Source organism: Cherax quadricarinatus, chromosome 11, assembly GCF_038502225.1.
Source record: "Cherax quadricarinatus isolate ZL_2023a chromosome 11, ASM3850222v1, whole genome shotgun sequence".
Lineage (NCBI taxonomy): Eukaryota > Metazoa > Arthropoda > Malacostraca > Decapoda > Parastacidae > Cherax > Cherax quadricarinatus.
In genome coordinates, this window is record NC_091302.1 from 11,996,570 (window position 1) to 12,019,020 (window position 22,451).

Genomic DNA, 22,451 nt, shown 5'->3' on the forward strand with positions numbered 1-22,451 from the left:
ACAAAATCTCTGATAAAACTGGACCTTCCACATCCTTTTAATTCAGTTAAAAGTGATGTTGTGCTCAGAGCTCTTCATGACATTTTCCGTTACCTCTCATCCATTTATTCACTCATTTTGAACAATGGTTTGACACTTGTCTTCAGTGAACAATGGTGAACAATGGTTTGATACTTGTCTTCAGTAGTGTCGTCTAGCGGTAGAAGAAAAATACTCGAAAGGCTTCCTGGTTAATTTTAAGATTTATCCAATAAATCTTCTAACACTATGCAATCTGGGAAACAGTAGAAGTTAACATTTTGTACAGGAGACTCTCTGAATTAGTTTACAATCAGAGCTAAATGAAGCATTTAATAAAGTTTCAACAGGTGCAGGAGGAATGTACTAATACTGAGTCACCACCAGAGGTGTGAACGGCAGTGTAGTGAACGTCCAGGCAGGTACAACTGCCAACCTTCCTTGTGTCATCATCAACAGGGCAGACCATGAAACAGTGAGTATCTTCCACACAATACAATAAGTAATTATATACATACATATATATATATATATATATATATATATATATATATATATATATATATATATATATATATATATATATATATATATATATATATATATATATATATGCTTAACAAACAAATTCCTTCCTAATAAGGATAAGTGGTAGTACAGATATGTTGATGGTTTATATCTAATGCTTAAGAATACAGATATAAACCTTTAATCGTTGTTAAATTAAATAGTCTAGCTCATTCAATAAATTTTACTGTTGAGCTTGAACAAAATAACTTATTGTATTTTCTATACGTTTTAATTATTAAGGGGAACCACGACTTGAAATTTAAAATTTACAGAAAACCAAGAAATAACTTTTTATATGCACTATTATTCTTCACATCATGATAGAGTTAAACTTACTGTATTCTCATCAATGTTTTCGAGAGCTTTACCTATTTGCAGCCCAGAGTTCATAGACGAAGAAATTTTGAAAATTTATAAAATAGCTAATGATCTAAATTAACCAAAATTCTTAATTGATAAATCTTTTAAAATTGCTAGAAATACTTTTTACAATTCAAATGAGGATAAACAACCTTATTCAACTAAAAATATTTTGGTTCTCCCTCACCATGAAAACTTTCTTGATATTCCTTCTTTACTTAAGAATTTCAATATCAAAGTTGTATTTAAAAATCTTGATACAGTAAAAAAAATTCCCTTAAAAATGCTGATTGATGTATCTACAAGATTCCGGGTAAAAAAAAAAATGTGATAAAGTTTATAATGGTCAAACTGAAAAAAGTGTTGAACTAAGATTTCAATAACATAAATATAGCATTAGAAGTGGACAAGAGTCTAATGCTCTGTTTATTCATTTGAGAGATTTTAACCATCCAATTAATTTTCAAAAAGCCGAGAAAGTTATGTCAAACAGATCCATGGTTGAGAGATATATAATAGAATCAAGGTTCATCAAAAAATAGTTTTGAAATTAATATGAATATTGCTGTAGGATTATACAAATTGGAGTCATTTATAATTAATAAAATTTGGGAAGACATTGAGATATATTCGACAAGTTAATCTCTTAAAGCTTGGGTAGAATGTAAGTGTGTCTGCCAGGTCCCTGACCACCTGACCTACATCATCATAAAGGTTGAGCTGTAAGTTGATCGTGAGGTGAAGTCTCGTCCTTATAAGCCTTCTGCTGATCTTCTTATTTTACAATTCCTTGATAATGTGAGAAATCATGAAAGCACTTGGAAGTTCACTATTTGTTCACAGTTGTTGTTCTGCATATTGTGGTATCACCTGTTTACTGTGATCTTACTGTGGATGTTGACCTCGCTCCTGTGAGCACATTTCTAGCATGCTCTGCGTTCCTAGCTTACTGAGAGTGTGATGATGGCTTCCCTCGACTACGTGCAGCTATATCTTCAGCTTAAGGAAGAGTTAATTAATGGAAGCTAGAAGAGAGATTCAACGACTGAAGGGAATATGCAATAATTATCCTCGGAACAACATTGTCGTGAGCCGCTGTGTAAATGAGCAAACCAATGACTGGATGGTTGGAAAGGACGGAACAAAGCTGAAGCTAAGAAAGGTCCAGGAGACTACTGTGGGGGCCAGAAATACCTTCTCAGCATCGGCACAGGAGTGTGAGTTGACCCTAGACACCCCAGCGAAGACCATCCCATTGAAGAGCATCCCAACAAACACTGTTGAGAACGTCATGACAATCACCGTCAGTGACGGTAAGAACATTGTTTTAGTTGAGAATAGTCAAGTTTATGGATAGGACCTTTTGTCTTAGAGACAGGAAGAGGAGGCAGAGGGTATGTTTTCCTGGGACTGGGATGGAGGATATTGTTAGACGTCTCGACATTATTATGAGAGGTAATGAGAACAATCCTATTATCTGTCTCAATGTGGGAGGCAACGATGTTGGCAGACGTAGGAGTGAGGACCTGATTTAGAAACCCTTCTTTTTTCCCTTCCTGCTCATTTCTGTTCTTCCACTATCTCTATTACTGTACTTGTCACCCAGTGCCACTGACTTTCCAATATCAACCAATAAGTCTACTTCATTCTGCCTATAACTGGTTTCCATAAAATTCTTAATATCACTACAGTGAGATTTCAGTTCTTTCCCACAAAAAGCCATACCACTATTTTTTAGTTTAAAGCCCTAACAACTCCCTCCACTGCATTGGCCAGGGCCCCCACCCCAGGCCTAAACAAGTGAATCCCATCTCTGGTATACATGCCATTTCTGTCATAGAAGAGGTCCCAGTTGTCTATGAACATTAGTGCATTTTCCTTGCAGTGCTTGTCCAGGCAGCAATTGACATCAGTTGCCCTGGACAACCATATATTTCCAACTCCTCTCCTTGGCAAAATGCCATATATCACAGGGTACCCTCCCTTCTTCCTAATTATGTGTATCACTGATCTGTTTCTGCTAATCAGGACCTCACTCCTACGTCTGCCAACATTGTTGCCTCCAGCACTGAGACAGATAATAAGATTGTTCCCATTACGTCTTATGATGTGCAGGCAGCTAACAATATTCTCCCTCCCAGACCTAGGGAAACACACCCTCTTCTTTCTCTTCCTACCTCTAAGACATAATGCCATATCCATAAACCTGACCTGACTGTCCCCAACTAAAACAATGTTTCTACATTCCTGACATTCTCGACTTTCTTTGTAAAGATGGTCTTCGCAGGGATATCTTCACTGGCTGGTTTCACTGTGTGGTTAACACTAGCCCTCATTGAAATTATCTTTATTGGAAGGTCTTGGAAGGTCGATTCACATTCGTCTGATAACAAGGAATAAGAGTTAATGGTTTTCACAGCAGTCTCCTGGACCTTCTTCAGCTTCAGCATCGTCCCTTTAGTTCCAGCACCAGTCATTGTTCCTGGAACAATCCTCACAGACAGGCGATCTTAACAATGCAAGACATTCCATGGGGGGTGGAAAGCTTTAGCTCAGGTACTTTCACACTTCTCAATGCATCATCAGGAGCTATGCAAAGTTGCAAGGCAGCAACCAAAGGAGTAAGGGGTAATTCCTCAGAGTAGCACAGTGCGGGCTGACACCAGGAGTCATTCACATGATAGGCTGAAGACTTTTAAAAGAAATGATGATGACTAAATATTACATTATAAGCGTAACTGTATCGAAGTCTGGATAAAACTTAAAAATCCTAACAAAAGTATAACTCTTGTTTATTGAATTAAGAAAGATAACTAAACATTAAATATTCAAGAGTGGAGCTCTATATTTACAGACTTGATGAGAGCAGGAAGCCAAGTGACACTACTCAGTCCACTAGGATCCCTTGTTGCCTCTCACCCGATGGGTGAGGGGGTGGGTAAGGTAACTGCTCACATACCCCTTTCTAAACAGTCATACTACCAGTCATACCTCCTCCACCAGTCATTCAGTCTTCCACCCTTATTTAATGAACTTTTCCCTCACAGTTATATATGCACAATTATGTTGTAAAGATTTGACAATATGCAGTTGATGGGGTTTTATTGTGGTGACGCTTCGTCCACCTGAAACTTTATTAAAGCTCAATAAATCCTCATAAACCGCATATCGTGTTTTATTAGCCAATAACAATTTCACATCAGCACTTCTAGTTAAAGCTAATTTGTGGCATCGCCTGTGACCCTCGAGGTAAGTTTATTCAGCCACAGGTACACATAAGCACAGTTATCATGCATGGCAACATATGTGTAAATTACCCACCAGGATAACCAAAAAAGTCAAAGTGACTTATTTTCATTGGGGTCCTTGTAATATCTTATTATTTAAACTTTAAAGGTTAAAATCAATTACAGTGAAGGAAGTGTACTAGGAATAAGGTAAAGTGAGCTATTTACATTAACATTAAAGGGAGGATCAGCTCACAGTAATAGGTACATGAATGTTTGCTATACAAAAAATCACTCTCCTCCCTTTCTGTAGCTTCATTCATTAGGTACCTTTCTGTACCTTCATTCATTAGGCACCTGTTTCGCTCGCGAGGCGAGAGATGGAGGAACCTTTGTTTTGTGCTGTCACTTGTAACTGAACGTGCGTGGGACCAAACGTGTTAATTAAAGCAGCAATTTTTCATATTGCACTCCTTCCAATAACATGCATACGTATATATCAATGGTCTAATAACGACGAGTACGTTAAGAAGACACAAAATGCGGGTTAAGACATTTTACTCAGAAGACGTTCCATCCATCAGGACTTTAGGGATTCTCACAGAAATGGTTAACAGGAGAATAGTCTCCAGTATGAGGATACTGGGAACTATATATGTATACTGGAGAGAGGTGGGTAGAGACGGACTGGTAATGTCACTCGCAGTATTGTTCATTCAAGAAGAAACATTTCTGAACGATATGATGTTCTGTGTGGCATTTTTTTTTTTTCAGACTGTGGAGATTCTCAGTCAGTTATATCCCTGTTTGTTGAATTAGACACATGTACCGCTTATTAACTGTAGCCTTGGTGTTGAAACTGGAGACAGTAGATGAAGCAATTAGTTCCTCAGCCTTGAAGGTGTTCACTGCCTTTGTCTTGCTGTTGAAGGCATCGTTGTCAGTGGGTGGGGCCCACTAGTGGAAGCAGGTCTTGCCTAAGTGTTGGGTCATAGGTTAGCAGACAGGCTGTGGTAGATATCTTCTGTAGCAAGAGGCCATGATACCTACAACTGGTGTGGCTTCACTCAGGTGTGACTTCACTCAGGTGTGACTTCACTCAGGTGTGACTTCACTCAGGTGTGACTTCACTCAGGTGTGAATTCACTCGGGTGTGACTTCACTCACTTGTGACATTGTGTTTCTTGCAGGTGTCATGGATCAGACTTCGGGACCACCACATCATCACGGTGGGTCGCCAGACCTACAGCAAGGACGACCGCTTCTCCCTTACCTACAACAGACACCTTAACGTAAGTACCTCAGTCATAACATTTACATCAACGTAAGTACTTCCATTATTCATAACAGATACATCGACGTAAGCACCTACTCTACGTCACTCATAACACAATGGAATATTCACAAGCTGGTGGCCTGGCATTGTAAGTTAGCTGGAACACTTCCCATATACAAGGTGATCGAGTGACAAGTCAAAGCACCATAGCACATCTAATGGCCACTAGAAGATCTAGGGCTGCATTCCACCACTAACTGTCTTTGATTTTCTATACTTACAGCTGGTATAGATAGAAGAGTATTTGTGGATGACCTTTAGGGTGATAAAAATATATAACATACTCTACACACACGCACTACACCACCACACTCAGAGCTCTGTTATTCCATTGGTTCCCACAACAGAGTAAGATGTCTCCATTGCATAAACATAAAAGATAGTGAAATTGTCTTCCTCTTTCCCTCAGTTGACAATGATTTACAGGAGATACATATAAAATGACACACCTACAGACGTCATTCTATGTGGCTCGTTTGGTAGCGTACTCACCTCCTATACTAACTGTTCGTGGTTCGATCCTAGGCATAGGTGGAAACATTGAACATGATTCCTTACACCTGCTGTCCTGTTCACCTAGTAGTAAGTAGGTACCGGGGTGTTAGTCGACTGGTGTGGGTGGCATCCTGGGGCTTTGAAATGAGCTGAGGTACGATAACAGCTCTTAACCTATGTAAGCGATCTGCGTAAAAAAAAAAATAATAATAAATACCAAAAATGGATAGTAGAGCTATCCAGAAAATGGATAGTGGAGCTAATCAGAAAATGGATAGTAAAATTAACCATAATGGATAGTAGAGCTAACCAGGCAATGGATAGTATGGCTTACAAAGGTCTAAGACACTGCTTATAGAAGCACAATGTATCATCCATTGAAAAATATGAAAAATACATAGCTTCTGGCAAAATGCTCAATGCGTACAAAAAATTTGTTCTATAAGCTAAGGTGAACAAATGTGGTTACTGTTGACTTGTATACAGTATGGATGAGAGGTTAACTTGGTAGTGCTCTACTGATAATACTAGAACCAATGCTTCCTTAATATTAGTAAATACCTGTTGGTGCTTCTTAAGTTTTGGTAATAAGAATGACACCAGGTGAAAGACACCATCGTCTGATTCTTGCAATAATGGGGCTCCATTATTGCAAGAACCTGCAATGCAAACTGCTTTGCATAATCCGGCGACGTGAGTGCTGGAGCTACACACAACAGCCTCTATCTTCGTAATATCTTCCTGACAACTGACCACATGGACTATATTTTCTTACTGGTATCAGGAACACAGTTTCTTTCAAGGGGGCCATCAGTACTTCACTGTGTTAGACACAAGCTCATAGCACAGTCAGTAGACAGAGAGAATAAATTATACATCAGAAGGTAGTTTAGGATTAACATTTATTCCCACCACCTTCGCATGTACGATAGCTTCACCTGGGTCCCTCTCCCTCATCCTGAGATAAGTAGGCAGCCTCCTGGGTGTAGATGCTGCACACATCTATGCAGACAATGACCCTCTACACATATTGTGCCAGCTTAAGATGATGTGCAGGAATGTGGTTATGTGTGATGCAGTTCAATTGCAAAGCTGCACCTAGCACATGCCACAGTAAGGGAAGTTAACTGGGCTGCAGTATCGGAAATTATGGCACAATTCCTGATATTTTTTTTATCGTGGCATGGTTTAAAATCTAGAAATGAGTGAATTTTAACATTTCTATATACCAATATTTCCTGTCCCATTAAGTGATCAAAAAGATTTTTGATGATTTTCAGAATTTTGATTTAGAGATATTTACAATTATCCATCTGTAATATATATAAAAAAAAACTCTAATATCTGCACATACTCATTACAGAAGCCAGCAACACTTTCCTGGGCATGAAAATAGGATTCAAGTCCCTCCCTCCTTTCTATGACATTGTGAATTAGGTGTAGGAATATGGCTGGTGCATTCTGCGTTCTTAATGGAGTTGCACAGTATTGGCAGTGATACTCTGGTGCACCTAATGCAGAGAGATCTTCGATTTTGGAGTATGTGGTAGTTACCCTTCAGAAAATATTGCATAGTCACATACCTGGCATATCCTACAAAAGTCAGTGATGATCTTCCCTTTCACAGCAACAACACAACAATTAGAACCGATACCAAGGTCCATTAATCACCGTAAGAATAACCTTCAATGTCATGAATTTCATTACTTGTGTTGTAGGCCTACATAACTGGCTTGTATTGTAAGCAACGACTTGTAACACTATCACAAATATCATTCAACAATGAAACAAGTTGTGTAATGTATATTCATCATTTACTAAATCACTATGTACAATATTTACATATGCACAAAGATTTCAATACAATTCACAGACAACACAGATCGCAATGGAATATACCCTAGTTCAGTGGTTCCCAAACTTTTTCAGCTTGTTACCCAATTTAACATGCCACATAAAGCATGTTACCCCTTTCACAAAATGTTGTTTTTATTGATATATATGGCTAAACGTGAACGTATACAGCCTCGCATACTCTGCTAATCCTAGCAAAACCATTGAAAATGTAAGAACCACACATACATTATATAAAAAATTAATAATAGCTACAAATTCACAGTAACAGTGGGTAAATACTAACTATATACTGCACAGGGCAGTACACATACATACCAGCTTATGTCTACCTCGGCTGATGCTCACAGATAAACCGACAGTGTGAAATAGAGGCAGCCTCAGGAAGTGAGTGACGCGTACTGGACAGGTCGATCTGGGCTACTGAGTGACTTTTGTCCTGAAGCATACTTGTCAAAATACTTTTGGGTTTCCACACACTTAGCTATATATTTGTTCTTTTCTAATACTGTATATTAGTTTTTGATGTTTATTGTTATTTGGTTTAACTTTATTACTTACTTATAATAGGTTTACTTTACAACTTTATATACTAAGACAAAGTTAACAATAATCCTCATACCGGGTACCGCATTGTTTTCTTGATTTTCAGAATTCATAACTTTTTTTCTGTCACCCCTCCATTACCCCCCAAAAATGGTTAAATTACCCCCAGGGGGTAATTTACCCCCAGTTTGGGAACCACTGCCCTAGTTGATAGTCTGAGAGTGTCTGGTTGACTGGAACAACTACCACGGTTGTGGTAATCAAAACAGTCTGCCAACTCTACTCCCTCTCTGAGAAAGTTAGAAGGCTAGAGACTACCAATGAGTCACCAGGTGATTTAGGGCCGCATGACACCACTAGATGGCTCTGCTTTCCTTACAGCTAGCGAGGATGATTACAAGACTTGTGGTTCTAAACCTGAGCACCGAATAAATATATAATGTATTTGGTTCAAGGAAATCCAGCGTTCCTGGTTCATCTTCACCAGTAACCTTACTAGTCCATCCTCACCAGTAAACATAATGGTACATCCTCACCAGTAAACATACTGGTCCATCCTCACCAGTAAATATACTGGTCAATCCTCACCAGTAAACATACTGGTACATCCTCACCAGTAAACTTACTGGTACATCCTCACCAGTAACCATACTGGTCCATCCTCACCAGTAACCATACTGGTCCATTCTCACCAGTAAACATGCTGGTACATCCTCACGAGTAAACATACAGGTCCATCCTCACCAGAAACCATACTGGTCCATCCTCTCCAGTAAACATACTGATCCATCCTCACCAGTAAACATACTGGTCCATCCTCACTAGTAACCATACTAGTCCATCCTCACCAGAAAACATACAGGTCCATCCTAACCAGTAACCTTACTGGTCTATCCTTACCTGTAACCATACTGGTCCATACTCTCCAGTAAACATACTGATCGATCCTCACCAGTAAACATACTGGTCCATCCTCACTAGTAACCATACTAATCCATCCTCACCAGAAAACATACAGGTCCATCCTCACCAGTAACCTTACTGGTCCATCCTCACCAGTAACCATACTGGTCCATTATCACCAGTAGCCATACTGGTCCATACTCTCCAGTAAACATACTGGTCCATCCTCACCAGTAAACGTACTGGTCCATCCTCACCAGTAACCATACTGGTACATCCTCACAAGTAACCATACTGGTCCATCATCTCCAGTAAACATACTGGTCCATCCTCACCAGTAAACATACCGGTCCATCCTCACCAGTAACCTTACTGGTCCATCCTCACCAGTAACCATACTGGTCCATCCTCACCAGTAGCCATACTGGTCCATCCTCTCCAGTAAACATACTGGTCCATCCTCACCAGTAAACATACTGGTACATCCTCACCAGTAACCATACCGGTACATCCTCACCAGTAGGTATACTGGTACATCCTCACCAGTAAATATACTGGTACAGCCTCACCAGTAAATATACTGGTACAGCCTCACCAGTAACCATACTGGTCCATCCTCACCAGTAAATATACTGGTACAACCTCACCAGTAACCATACTGGTTCATCCTCACTAGTAAACATACTGGTTCATCCTCACCAGTAAACATACTGGTACATCCTCACCAGTAAACATACTGGTCCATCCTCACCAGTAAACATACTGGTCCATCCTCACCAGTAAACATACTGGTACATCCTCACCAGTAAACACATTGGTCCATCCTCACCAGTAAACATACTGGTACATCCACACCAGTAAACATACTGGTACATCCTCACAAGTAAACATACTGGTACATCCTCACCAGTAACCATACTAGTCCATTCTCACCAGTAAACATACTGGTCCATCCTCAACAGTAACCATACTGATACGTCCTCACCAGTAAACATACTGGTCCATCCTCACCAGTAACCATACTGGTCCATCCTCAACAGTAAACATACTGGTCCATCCTCACCAGTAAACATACTGGTCCATCCTCACCAGTAAACATACTGGTACATTCTCACCAGTAAACATACTGGTCCGTCCTCACCAGTAACCATATTGGTACATCCTCACCAGTAAACATACTGGTCCATCGTCATCAGTAAACATACTGGTCCATCCTCACCAGTAACCAAACTGGTCCATCCTAACCAGTAAACATACTGGTCCATCCTCACCAGTAAACATACTGGTCCATCCTCACCAGTAAACATACTGGTCCATACTCTCCAGTAAACATACTGGTCCATCCTCACCAGTAAACATACTGGTACATCCTCACCAGTAAACATGCTGGTACATCCTCACCAGCAAACATACTGGTACATCCTCACCAGCAAACATACTGGTACATCCTCACCAGTAAACATACTGGTCCATCCTCACCAGTAACCATACTGGTACATCCTCACCAGTAAACATAATGGTCCATCCTCACCAGTAAACATACTGGTCCATCCTCACCAGTAAACATACTGGTCCATACTCACCAGTAAACATACTGGTCCATACTCACCAGTAAACATACTGGTTCATCCTCACCAGTAAACATACTGGTACATCCTCACCAGTAAACATACTTGTCTATCCACACCAGTAAACATACTGGTACATCCTCACCAGTAAACATACTGGTCCATCCTCACCATTAAACATACTGGTACATCCTCACCAGTAAACATACTGGTACATACTCACCAGTAAACATACTGGTCCATCCTCACCAGTAAACATACTGGTACATCCTCACCAGTAAACATACTGATCCATCCTCACCAGTAAACATACTGGTACATCCTCACCAGTAAACATGCTGGTACATCCTCACCAGTAAACATACTGGTACATCCTCACCAGTAAACATACTGGTACATCCTCACCAGTAAACATACTTGTACATCCTCACCAGTAAACATACTGGTCCATCCTCACCAGTAAACATACTGGTACATCCTCACCAGTAAACATACTCGTACATCCTCACCAGTAAACATTCTGGTACATCCTCACCAGTAAATATACTGATCCATCCTCACCAGTAAACATACTGGTACATCCTCACCAGTAAAAATACTGGTCCATCCTCACCAGTAAAAATACTGGTCCATCCTCACCAGTAAACATACTGGCACATCCTCACCAGTAAACATACTGGTACATCCTCACCAGTAAACATTCTGGTACATCCTCACCAGTAAATATGCTGGTCCATCCTCACCAGTAAACATACTGGTACATCCTCACCAATAAACATACTGGTCCATCCTCACCAGTAAACATGCTGGTCCATCCTCACCAGTAAACATACTGGTACATCCTCACCAGTAAACATACTGGTCCATCCTAACCAGTAAACATGCTGGTACATCCTCACCAGTAAACATACTGGTCCATCCTCACCAGTAAACATACTGGTACATCCTCACCAGTAAACATACTGGTCCATCCTAACCAGTAAACATACTGGTACATCCTCACCAGTAAACATACTGGTCCATCCTCATTAGTAACTTCGAACCTCCTCTAATAGCTGTGCCAAAAATCTTCCCATTACTGCTGAAATCAGTTCATCTCTTCGCGTTTCTCTCCTTCATGTAATTTAAAATTCTCCCGGTAATTATAATTATCAACAAAGTCTCCCATGATTAGTAGTTTTGCCTTCATTTTCTTCGCTTTTCTTGCGACTTTGTCTGGAATGAATATTGCAGCGAGATTATCTTCTCAATGTCCGGTCGTCTGTGCTATGTGGCAGACAGTAAGCTGTTATCGTGGTAGACATTAAGCAATTACTGTGGCAGACAGTAAAATATAACTATTATTATGGCAGAGAATAAGCTACTGCTATTATTGTGGCAGACAGTAAGATATTACTATTAATGTGGCAAACAGTAAACTGCTGCTGTTTATGTGGCAGACGGTAAGATATTGCTATTATTTCCCTTCTTCCTTCTTTCTCTACCTACTGCATTATCTTTAAAATCTCTAGTAAGACGTTTATTTATCTTTATTTTTTTTTTCAGAAATTCACATCCTTAGTCAATAGTGACAAATCTTATTTCCTCTCTACCATAAGTCACCCGAGGTTTTTTTTTTATATTATTGGTACGAAAAAAATTAAAATTTAATGAGTGAGACACGTGCAACAGTTTGGTAGCTTTATTGGAGAGGTGTCGCCTGCACGAAAGGATTTTACAGTCGAAATCAAGATGAGACTATAGAAACAGTGGAGTTGTGGGAATAGTATGATCAGTCTCTCAGCAGTGAAGAAGTTTGAGGTGGTCAATCCTTTAGCCTTAAAGTTTTTTTTTTACCTGGTCAGTCTCTCAGCCTTGGAAAAGTGAGTTGGAGGTAGTAAGTCCTTCAGCCTTGAAAAAGCTTGAGGTGGTCAGTCCCTCAGTCTTGAAGTAGTAAGTTTGAGGGGGGTCAGTCCCTCATCCTTGAAGAAATTTGAGGGGCGTCAGTCCCTCATCCTTCAAGAAATTTGAGGGGGGTCAGTCCCTCAGTCTTGAGGTAGTAAGTTTGAGGGGGGGGGGTCAGTTCCATATCCTTGAAGAAATTTGAGGGGAGTCAGTCCCTCAGCCTTGAAGAAGTTTGAGGTGGTCAGTCCCTCAGTCTTGGTGTGTATTAGGACAACGACAACTGCTGTCACTGTTCACCTAGCAGTAAGTAGGTACCTGGGTGTTAGTCTCCTTTTACATATATAAAAATGGCATTTTTACTGTAAAATGACGCTCTTTGAACGAAAATCATCCCGATGACAGAGGATAAAGTGAACTTTGCTAGACCCTCCATGTGTTAACACCGGTTATGTTCGGACAGGAGTGGAGACTCCACCTGCGGTACGCCCAGGCCAGGGACGCCGGCCAGTATGTTTGTCAACTGTCCACTCATCCTCCCATGGTGTTTATATCTACACTCTCTATCACAGGTATGAGAGAGTAGTAGTAAGAGAAGTAGTAGTAGTAATAGTAGTAGTAGTAGTAATAGTAACATTTCACTAGCACTGTGGCTTCTCTCAACTCTTACAGCCATGACAAAATATAATCATTACACTAGAACAAGGAAAAAATTAACAAAAAGAAGAAATGAAATGAACGCTTAACAAATAAATACTATCATTCCAATTTAAAATAACCAGCATTAGATAATAACTCCATTAAATTATGTATTTCAGAAAGTTCCCCCGAGGTCCCTACAGGTACCTCGGTAATTGTACAAGTCATGAGGATGGCGGACAGACTCAATCTGAGGATAAATTGTTAAAATATGTTCCACAGCCAACTGTACGCTATGATCTATACAGGGATGAGATATGTGTGTATGTGTGTGTGTGGAGAGAGAGAGAGAGAGAGAGAGAGAGAGACAGAGAACATGTACGTCAGAGACAGTATAATCCAGGTCTTTGCTTCACCACACACAGAAGCCTCAGCAGAGATCCCAGGTGGAGCAGAGAGGTATGTTGAGGAGGGCAGCTCAGTGGTACTCAACTGTACTCTCCGTCACCACACACAGCCACCTCTCTACGTCTTCTGGTACCACAATCGCACCATGATCAACTTTGACACCAACAGACAGGTGAGTGACACTTAAGAGAACCAGAGAGGTGGGTAAGAGACACGAGCAAGACAGGGGGGTGACAGTCATGGCCACAGACAAGTGGATGACACTCCTGGCCACAGGCAGGTGGATGACAGTCCTGTACACAGACAGGTGAATGACAGTTCTGTACACAGACAGGTGGATCACACTCTCATGATGGTAGTAACAGGGGTGGCTTGTGAAACCATCAGATCGCCTTGATAATATGACCATCATGATAATATGATCATGATGATGATGTGATCATCATCATGATATGGCCATCATAATATGACCATCATAATAATATGATCATCATGATAATATGATCACCATAATAATATGATCATCTTGATAATATGACCATCATGGTGGATAAGATTCATTTCATACATAAAACAGCACTCCATACATCATACATAAAACAGCATTCCAGACATCATACATAAAACAACACTCCAGACATCATACATAAAACAGCACTCCAGACATCATACATCAAACAGCACTCCAGACATCATACATCAAACAGCACTCCAGACATCATACATAAAACAGCACTCCAGACATCATACATAAAACAGCACTCCAGACATCATACATAAAACAGCACTCCATACATCATACATAAAACAGCATTCCAGACATCACACATAAAACAGCACTCCAGACATCATACATAAAACAGCACTCCATACATCATACATAAAACAGCATTCCGGACATCATACATAAAACAGCACTCCAGACATCATACATAAAACAGCACTCCAGACATCATACATCAAACAGCACTCCAGACATCATACAAAAAACAGCACTCCAGACATCATACATAAAACAGCACTCCAGACATCATACATAAAACAGCACTCCAGACATCATACATAAAACAGCACTCCAGACATCATACATAAAACAGCACTCCATACATCATACATAAAACAGCATTCCAGACATCACACATAAAACAGCACTCCAGACATCATACATAAAACAGCACTCCAGACATCATACATAAAACAGCACTCCATACATCATACATAAAACAGCATTCCGGACATCATACATAAAACAGCACTCCAGACATCATACATAAAACAGCACTCCAGACATCATACATAAAACAGCACTCCAGACATCATACATAAAACAGCACTCCAGACATCATACATAAAACAGCACTCCAGACATCATACATAAAACAGCACTCCAGACATCATACATAAAACAGCACTCCAGACATCATACATAAAACAGCACTCCAGACATCATACATAAAACAGCACTCCAAACATCATACATAAAACAGCACTCCAGACATCATACATAAAACAGCACTCCAAACATCATACATAAAACAGCACTCCAGACATCATACATAAAACAGCACTCCAGACATCATACATAAAACAGCACTCCAGACATCATACATAAAACAGCACTCCAGACATCATACATAAAACAGCACTCCGGACATCATACATAAAACAGCACTCCAGACATCATACATAAAACAGCACTCCAGACATCATACATAAAACAGCACTCCAAACATCATACATAAAACAGCACTCCAGACATCATACATAAAACAGCACTCCGGACATCATACATAAAACAGCACTCCAGACATCATACATAAAACAGCACTCCAGACATCATACATAAAACAGCACTCCAAACATCATACATAAAACAGCACTCCAGACATCATACATAAAACAGCACTCCAGACATCATACATAAAACAGCACTCCAGACATCATACATAAAACAGCACTCCAGACATCATACATAAAACAGCACTCCAGACATCATACATAAACATAGATGTTTTTCTAGGTCTTGATTGACCTTCTGAAGACAAGAAACAGCATCAGACGAGAGAATGTAACAATAATGAACTGCCAGTCCATGAAAGTGTAGTGCTTCACTGTACCAGCCCATGACAGTGTAGTACTTCACTGTACCAGCCCATGACAGTGTAGTGCTTCACTGTTCCAGCCCATGACAGTGTAGTGCTTCACTGTACCAGCCCATGACAGTGTAGTGCTTCACTGTACCAGCCCATGACAGTGTAGTGCTTCACTGTACCAGCCCATGACAGTGTAGTGCTTCACTGTACCAGCCCATGACAGTGTAGTGCTTCACTGTACCAGCCCAAGACAGTGTAGTGCTTCATTGTACCAGCCCATGACAGTGTAGTGCTTCACTGTTCCAGCCCATGACAGTGTAGTGCTTCACTGTACCAGCCCATGACAGTGTAGTGCTTCACTGTACCAGCCCATGACAGTGTAGTGCTTCACTGTACCAGCCCATGACAGTGTAGTGCTTCACTTCACCAGCCCATGTAAGTGTAGTGCTTCACTGTACCAGCCCATGACAGTATAGTGCTTCACTGTACCAGCCCAAGACAGTGTAGTGCTTCATTGTACCAGCCCATGACAGTGTAGTGCTTCACTGTTCCAGCCCATGACAGTGTAGTGCTTCACTGTACCAGCCCATGACAGTGTAGTGCTTCACTGTACCAGCCCATGACAGTGTAGTGCTTCACTGTACCAGCCCATGACAGTGTAGTGCTTCACTGTACCAGCCCATGACAGTGTAGTGCTTCACTGTACCAGCCCATGACAGTGTAGTGCTTCACTGTACCAGCCCATGACAGTGTAGTGCTTCACTGTATCAGCCCATGACAGTGTAGTGCTTCACTGTACCAGCCCATGACAGTGTAGTGCTTCACTGTACCAGCCCATGACAGTGTAGTGCTTCACTGTACCAGCCCATGACAGTGTAGTGCTTCACTGTACCAGCCCATGACAGTGTAGTGCTTCACTGAACCTGCCCATGACAGTGTAGTGTACCAGCCCATGACAGTGTAGTGCTTCACTGCACCAGCCCATGACAGTGTAGTGCTTCACTGTACCAGCCCATGACAGTGTAGTGCTTCACTGCACCAGCCCATGACAGTGTAGTGCTTCACTGTACCAGCCCATGACAGTGTAGTTCACTGTACCAGCCCATGACAGTGTAGTGCTTCACTGTACCAGCCCATGACAGTGTAGTGCTTCACTGTACCAGCCCATGACAGTGTAGTGCTTCACTGTACCAGCCCATGACAGTGTAGTGCTTCACTGTATCAGCCCATGACAGTGTAGTGCTTCACTGTACCAGCCCATGACAGTGTAGTGCTTTACTGTACCAGCCCATGACAGTGTAGTGCTTCACTGTACCAGCCCATGACAGTGTAGTGCTTCACTGTACCAGCCCATGACAGTGTAGTGTTTCACTGTACCAGCCCGTGGCAGTGTAGTGCTTCACTCTACCAGCCCATGACAGTGTAGTGCTTCACTGTACCAGCCCATTACAGTGTAGTGCTTCACTGTACCAGCCCGTGACAGTGTAGTGCTTCACTGTACCAGCCCATGACAGTGTAGTGCTTCTCTGTACCAACCCATTCATATTTAGTAAGTAAGTAAGTAAGTAAGTAAGTAAGTAAGTTTATTCAGTTTATTTCTCCACATGACCCATCTCTCCTTCCTCTCCTTCCTACAAGCTCTATTTCTCTCTTCCTCCTCCTCTGTCCCTTTCACTCTCATCTCCCCTATCCAGTCTACTTTCTCTCTCTCTCCCTTCCCCCCTCTCTCTCTCTCTCTCTCTCTCTCTCTCTCTCTCTCTCTCTCTCTCTCTCTCTCTCTCTCTCTCTCTCTCTCTCTCTCTCTCTCTCTCTCCCCTATGTACTCTTCACCTTCTCTCCTTTATCTCTTCTTTCCATTGCTCATACACACTCCTCATTCATTCACCATTCTACACACACCCCTTCCCCTCTATTTCCCACTCCCGTCTACACATCCTCCTCCTCTTCTACAGACCTTCCTAAGTTATCTATTACAGGATCCGAAAAATGCTTGTGATCATAACTTTTAGTAATAACAAGATTAAACAAGCTTATCGTCTCAATGATTATTATTCACCGTCACTTATCATTGTCTAATACTCTTGATAACACCACTAAGTGATCATGTAACTTTCCTCAACATAATATTACCTGCGTCTGATAACCGAATGCGTGTGGGTAAAAAAAATAGCAAGATTATTTAAGATTATGGGACCATTAAGACACAAGAGGAGGTGTGAGTCACGGCTTCCAGCCGAGGTGTTGAGGCGCCATTATACTAGAAAAAGAATATACGTACCCTAAGGATATCTTACGACCCAAAGCTTTTCAGGGTATTGGTTGAGAACCTCTTTAGGAAAACACTGGAATTTCAAATCAGGATAATGCGAGTGTTGAATGTAAACAAACCCCTGGGAATACCTGGTATTAATAAAAGTGGGGAACTTATGATATTGAACCTTCGGTATAGAGAGGCAACCAGGTGTCTTCCTGCCTCTGCTGATCTGCAAATATAAGTCCATAGAATAATATTAGATATTTTAATGATATGCCGGCAATATCTAGGTATCTTTATTGCGGAAATGTTTCAAGAATCACTTGTTTTATCCGTATAGAACACAGGGGTTCCCAACCTTGTTGCTTCTCTGTACACTTGGATATTCTGACAGGTTCCAATGTGCCCCTAAAAATTAAGGATCAGAAATTGATAAAATATTGATTTTATTTTATGTGTAGAGATTATAGATTATAGATTTTAAACTAATGATAACATCGACAACTTTAACTCAGGGTATTTATAAAATACAAAATTTGCTCTTGGGAGATTCTGAAGAGAAGTTGCAGAGATTGGTGGATGAATTTGGTAGGGTGTGCAAAAGAAGAAAATTAAAGGTGAATACAGGAAAGAGTAAGGTTATGAGGATAACAAAAAGATTAGGTGATGAAAGATTGAATATCAGATTGGAGGGAGAGAGTATGGAGGAGGTGAATGTATTCAGATATTTGGGAGTGGACGTGTCAGCGGATGGGTCTATGAAAGATGAGGTGAATCATAGAATTGATGAGGGAAAAAGAGTGAGTGGTGCACTTAGGAGTCTGTGGAGACAAAGAACTTTGTCCTTGGAGGCAAAGAGGGGAATGTATGAGAGTATAGTTTTACCAACGCTCTTATATGGGTGTGAAGCATGGGTGATGAATGTTGCAGCGAGGAGAAGGCTGGAGGCAGTGGAGATGTCATGTCTGAGGGCAATGTGTGGTGTGAATATAATGCAGAGAATTCGTAGTTTGGAAGTTAGGAGGAGGTGCGGGATTACCAAAACTGTTGTCCAGAGGGCTGAGGAAGGGTTGTTGAGGTGGTTCGGACATGTAGAGAGAATGGAGCGAAACAGAATGACTTCAAGAGTGTATCAGTCTGTAGTGGAAGGAAGGCGGGGTAGGGGTCGGCCTAGGAAAGGTTGGAGAGAGGGGGTAAAGGAGGTTTTGTGTGCGAGGGGCTTGGACTTCCAGCAGGTATGCATGAGCGTGTTTGATAGGAGTGAATGGAGACAAATGGTTTTTAATACTTGACGTGCTGTTGGAGTGTGAGCAAAGTAACATTTATGAAGGGGTTCAGGGAAACCGGCAGGCCGGACTTGAGTCCTGGAGATGGGAAGTACAGTGCCTGCACTCTGAAGGAGGGGTGCTAATGTTGCAGTTTAAAAACTGTAGTGTAAAGCACCCTTCTGGCAAGACAGTGATGGAGTGAATGATGGTGAAAGTTTTTCTTTTTCGGGCCACCCTGCCTTGGTGGGAATCGGCCAATGTGATAATAAAAAAAAAATTGTCAAAATTATTTACCGAACACTAAATACTAATAATAAAGAGTTGCCTCAGCCTGTTTTCTTTTCTTTTTTTTTTTTTCTTTTTTTTGACAACCAGCTCATTAACTCGAGGGATAACCTTAACAACTGCACAAGGAATACCATGCTCATGTGTTTTGAGACTTGATCTGTTTTGGTTTCTCAACAACGCTAAAAATGTTGACTCACAAAGCCAAAGTATTATTTTCTCTGTGGATCCTAGACAGAAAATACTGAAAATGGCAAAGACTTGAAGAAGTAGGTAAGTTTCGGTCACTGCATAATCCAAGGAAAGTATTCCTGTAAGTGCTCACAGAAGGAATAGTACAGAGTTATATATCAGTATCGAAGAGTTGAACCAAACAGAATAGGTATTTGCAAGCTATCACATGGACACTAATATCTCCAATTAAAAAAAATAGCAAATCAGGACAAACACAGATCGAAACTAATTTAAACCCTACAGTAAGAAACACCAGGTATGACTCCAGGCTGAAGAGATATTTCTAAAACACACCAGCACATCAAGCAGGTCAGGAATTGCTCTATCAAGTAATTAATGTTGGAGAGTGAAGTCAGTTGGATAAGGCACTCGGAAATTATTGCATGAAAACAATGAATGTTGAGAAATGGCATTACCAGTTAAGTTTAAAGAGTTTGTACTTAACTTAGAAAGACAGCTCATCGCCTGCACAGCCGCCCCTGCAGACGAGGTCTTGAGAAGCTGTCGAAGTCATCTCTCAACGGGCTGTAAATGAGTTATAATTCGTAAGATTATAAATTACCCCTAGATTATAAATTACCCCTAGGGGGTGTTATGTCAGCATATTTCATTCACTGATGGCTGACAAACTTACTTGTGTGGACTCAAAAGTCCGCACCTAACTGCCGACTATAGGTTGATTACAAACTCCTTGCGACTCAAGAACTGCGCAGTCCCCCGTACTACAAGAAATTCGTAACCTACCTTGCTCTTGTAGCGTGAGCTATGGTGTTCTTCACACAGATATCGGTGACTTGATGGAAGCTGAAGTGTCCTTGGATGTCCACGTCTTCCATAGTCTAGGAATACGCACACTGGTACACTATGTTCCACAAGATTTTTCTTTATTGTTCACAAACTTATCACTAAAGAAGCTGATCACACTTCTCTTAAGTGTTTATTGTGTTTTATGAGACACTTTGTTCACACTAATGCACAGATCAGTGTTCTTTGCTGTTTATCCTGACGTCAGTGTCACTCTCAGTAGAGTCAAAAGTAATCTGAAGACGCCACAGCGCCCCACGCCGTTACTCCCCTAGCACAAAGGAAAAGCTGACCTAGTACTTCTGCTTCCTTGCCACTTCCTCGATGAAGCAAAGCAGAATGTTTGATTCTTGCTGTCTTAAGCATAGACAACAATGTCCACTATCTTTACTATGGAAATAAAGTGGGAGCAGGATTTTCCTTAATTGTCCTGCTAAGGTAAGAGATGAACTGTCTTTTATTAAGCTACACTTTGCAACACAGGACCGCACGGAGCGTCGAGCCACGTCACATACTGGTACTGCATCTGGGGTCAATTACTCACTGTAGCAGTAAACAAGATATTTGCCCCTTCTGAGAGGGCTGGGCCCCTCAGGGCTGAAAGGGGCTGAAGGGGCTGAAAGGGGCTGATACCCCCCTCCTGGAGAAATTTTCTCCACAATGAACTTTGTTTTTGTAAACACCGACAAGTTGTGGTTTAATGTGTGCACAGAGTAAGAAAACGTTACGCCAGGAGAACCATCTGACGAAATCTAAACTTAAGAAATACTTCATCAACCCACGTATTATCTGAGATATTATCTCAGATATTGTCTCAAATATTCGTGTCTAGCATAATGCACTGTATCTCTCTCAGTACATAAACAATAGATGCCCACCCTGGTAGGTGGATGCAAGCAACATGTGCCCACACCGACAAGTGTTTATTTTGCAGGTGTCCGTGCATAAGACGAAGGACGGAAGTGTGTTGACGCTAGAGGGTGTAGTACGCAGCCACTCTGGTAACTACACCTGTGTACCTGCCAACGCCATCCCAGCCTCCATCACGCTACACATTATAGATGGTACGTCATCCTCCTCCATCACGCTACTACTGTGTGCCTGCAAGTGCCCTCCCATCCTTAATTACATATAGTGGGTTGCTCTCTTTACAAACGGCAGTGTTGTAACACAATTGGTGATCACTGCAAGTCTACAGTTGCTACATTATGAGGAGTGTTAGAAAGTAACCCTTTTTAAGACCTGTGCTAACCCACTGGCAGAAAAGTCTATCCGTGTTGGTTATTAAAATTTCAGTGATGCATAATTAAGCTTTCTTTCTTTCTTGCTCAGGTGAGGCTCCAGCGGCCATGCAAGTATCAGGAGGGAGTGAGAGGCGAGCCAAGTGGCTGTTGATGCTGCTGTTGACCCTTGTATCTCCTTTCTGTCACCACCTCTCGTGATAGACGTGTAGGTGGAAGAGGCAACAAGAGAGTTAGTGTCTCGTTTAGTCCATCTACGTGTATGTACAGTAGCATTAAGACACGTTCCGTATATATAATTTGCATACAGATACTAACGGAACAGCATAAAAATTCAGTCGTTATAAATAATGCTCATCACAGATCAAAATATCTCATGTAAAATATAAAGATTATTTTCAATTCTTCCCTCAAAATGCAATATGACTTACAGTTATGATCATTTTTGTATTTCTGCGCAATGTAAT

General features: G+C 41.1%; 1 protein-coding gene across 1 annotated transcript; it reads left to right on the forward strand.

The window, feature by feature from the left end:
- Positions 1-405: 405 nt before the first annotated feature.
- LOC128687697 (zwei Ig domain protein zig-8) lies at positions 406-22,451 on the forward strand (the record flags this gene model as incomplete). Its single annotated transcript, XM_053775292.2, is given in 6 exon segments — positions 406-493; positions 5,366-5,467; positions 13,222-13,330; positions 13,823-13,977; positions 21,678-21,807; positions 22,076-22,451. Coding segments are annotated over 6 exon segments (694 nt in total), but the record flags the coding sequence as incomplete, so codon positions are not given.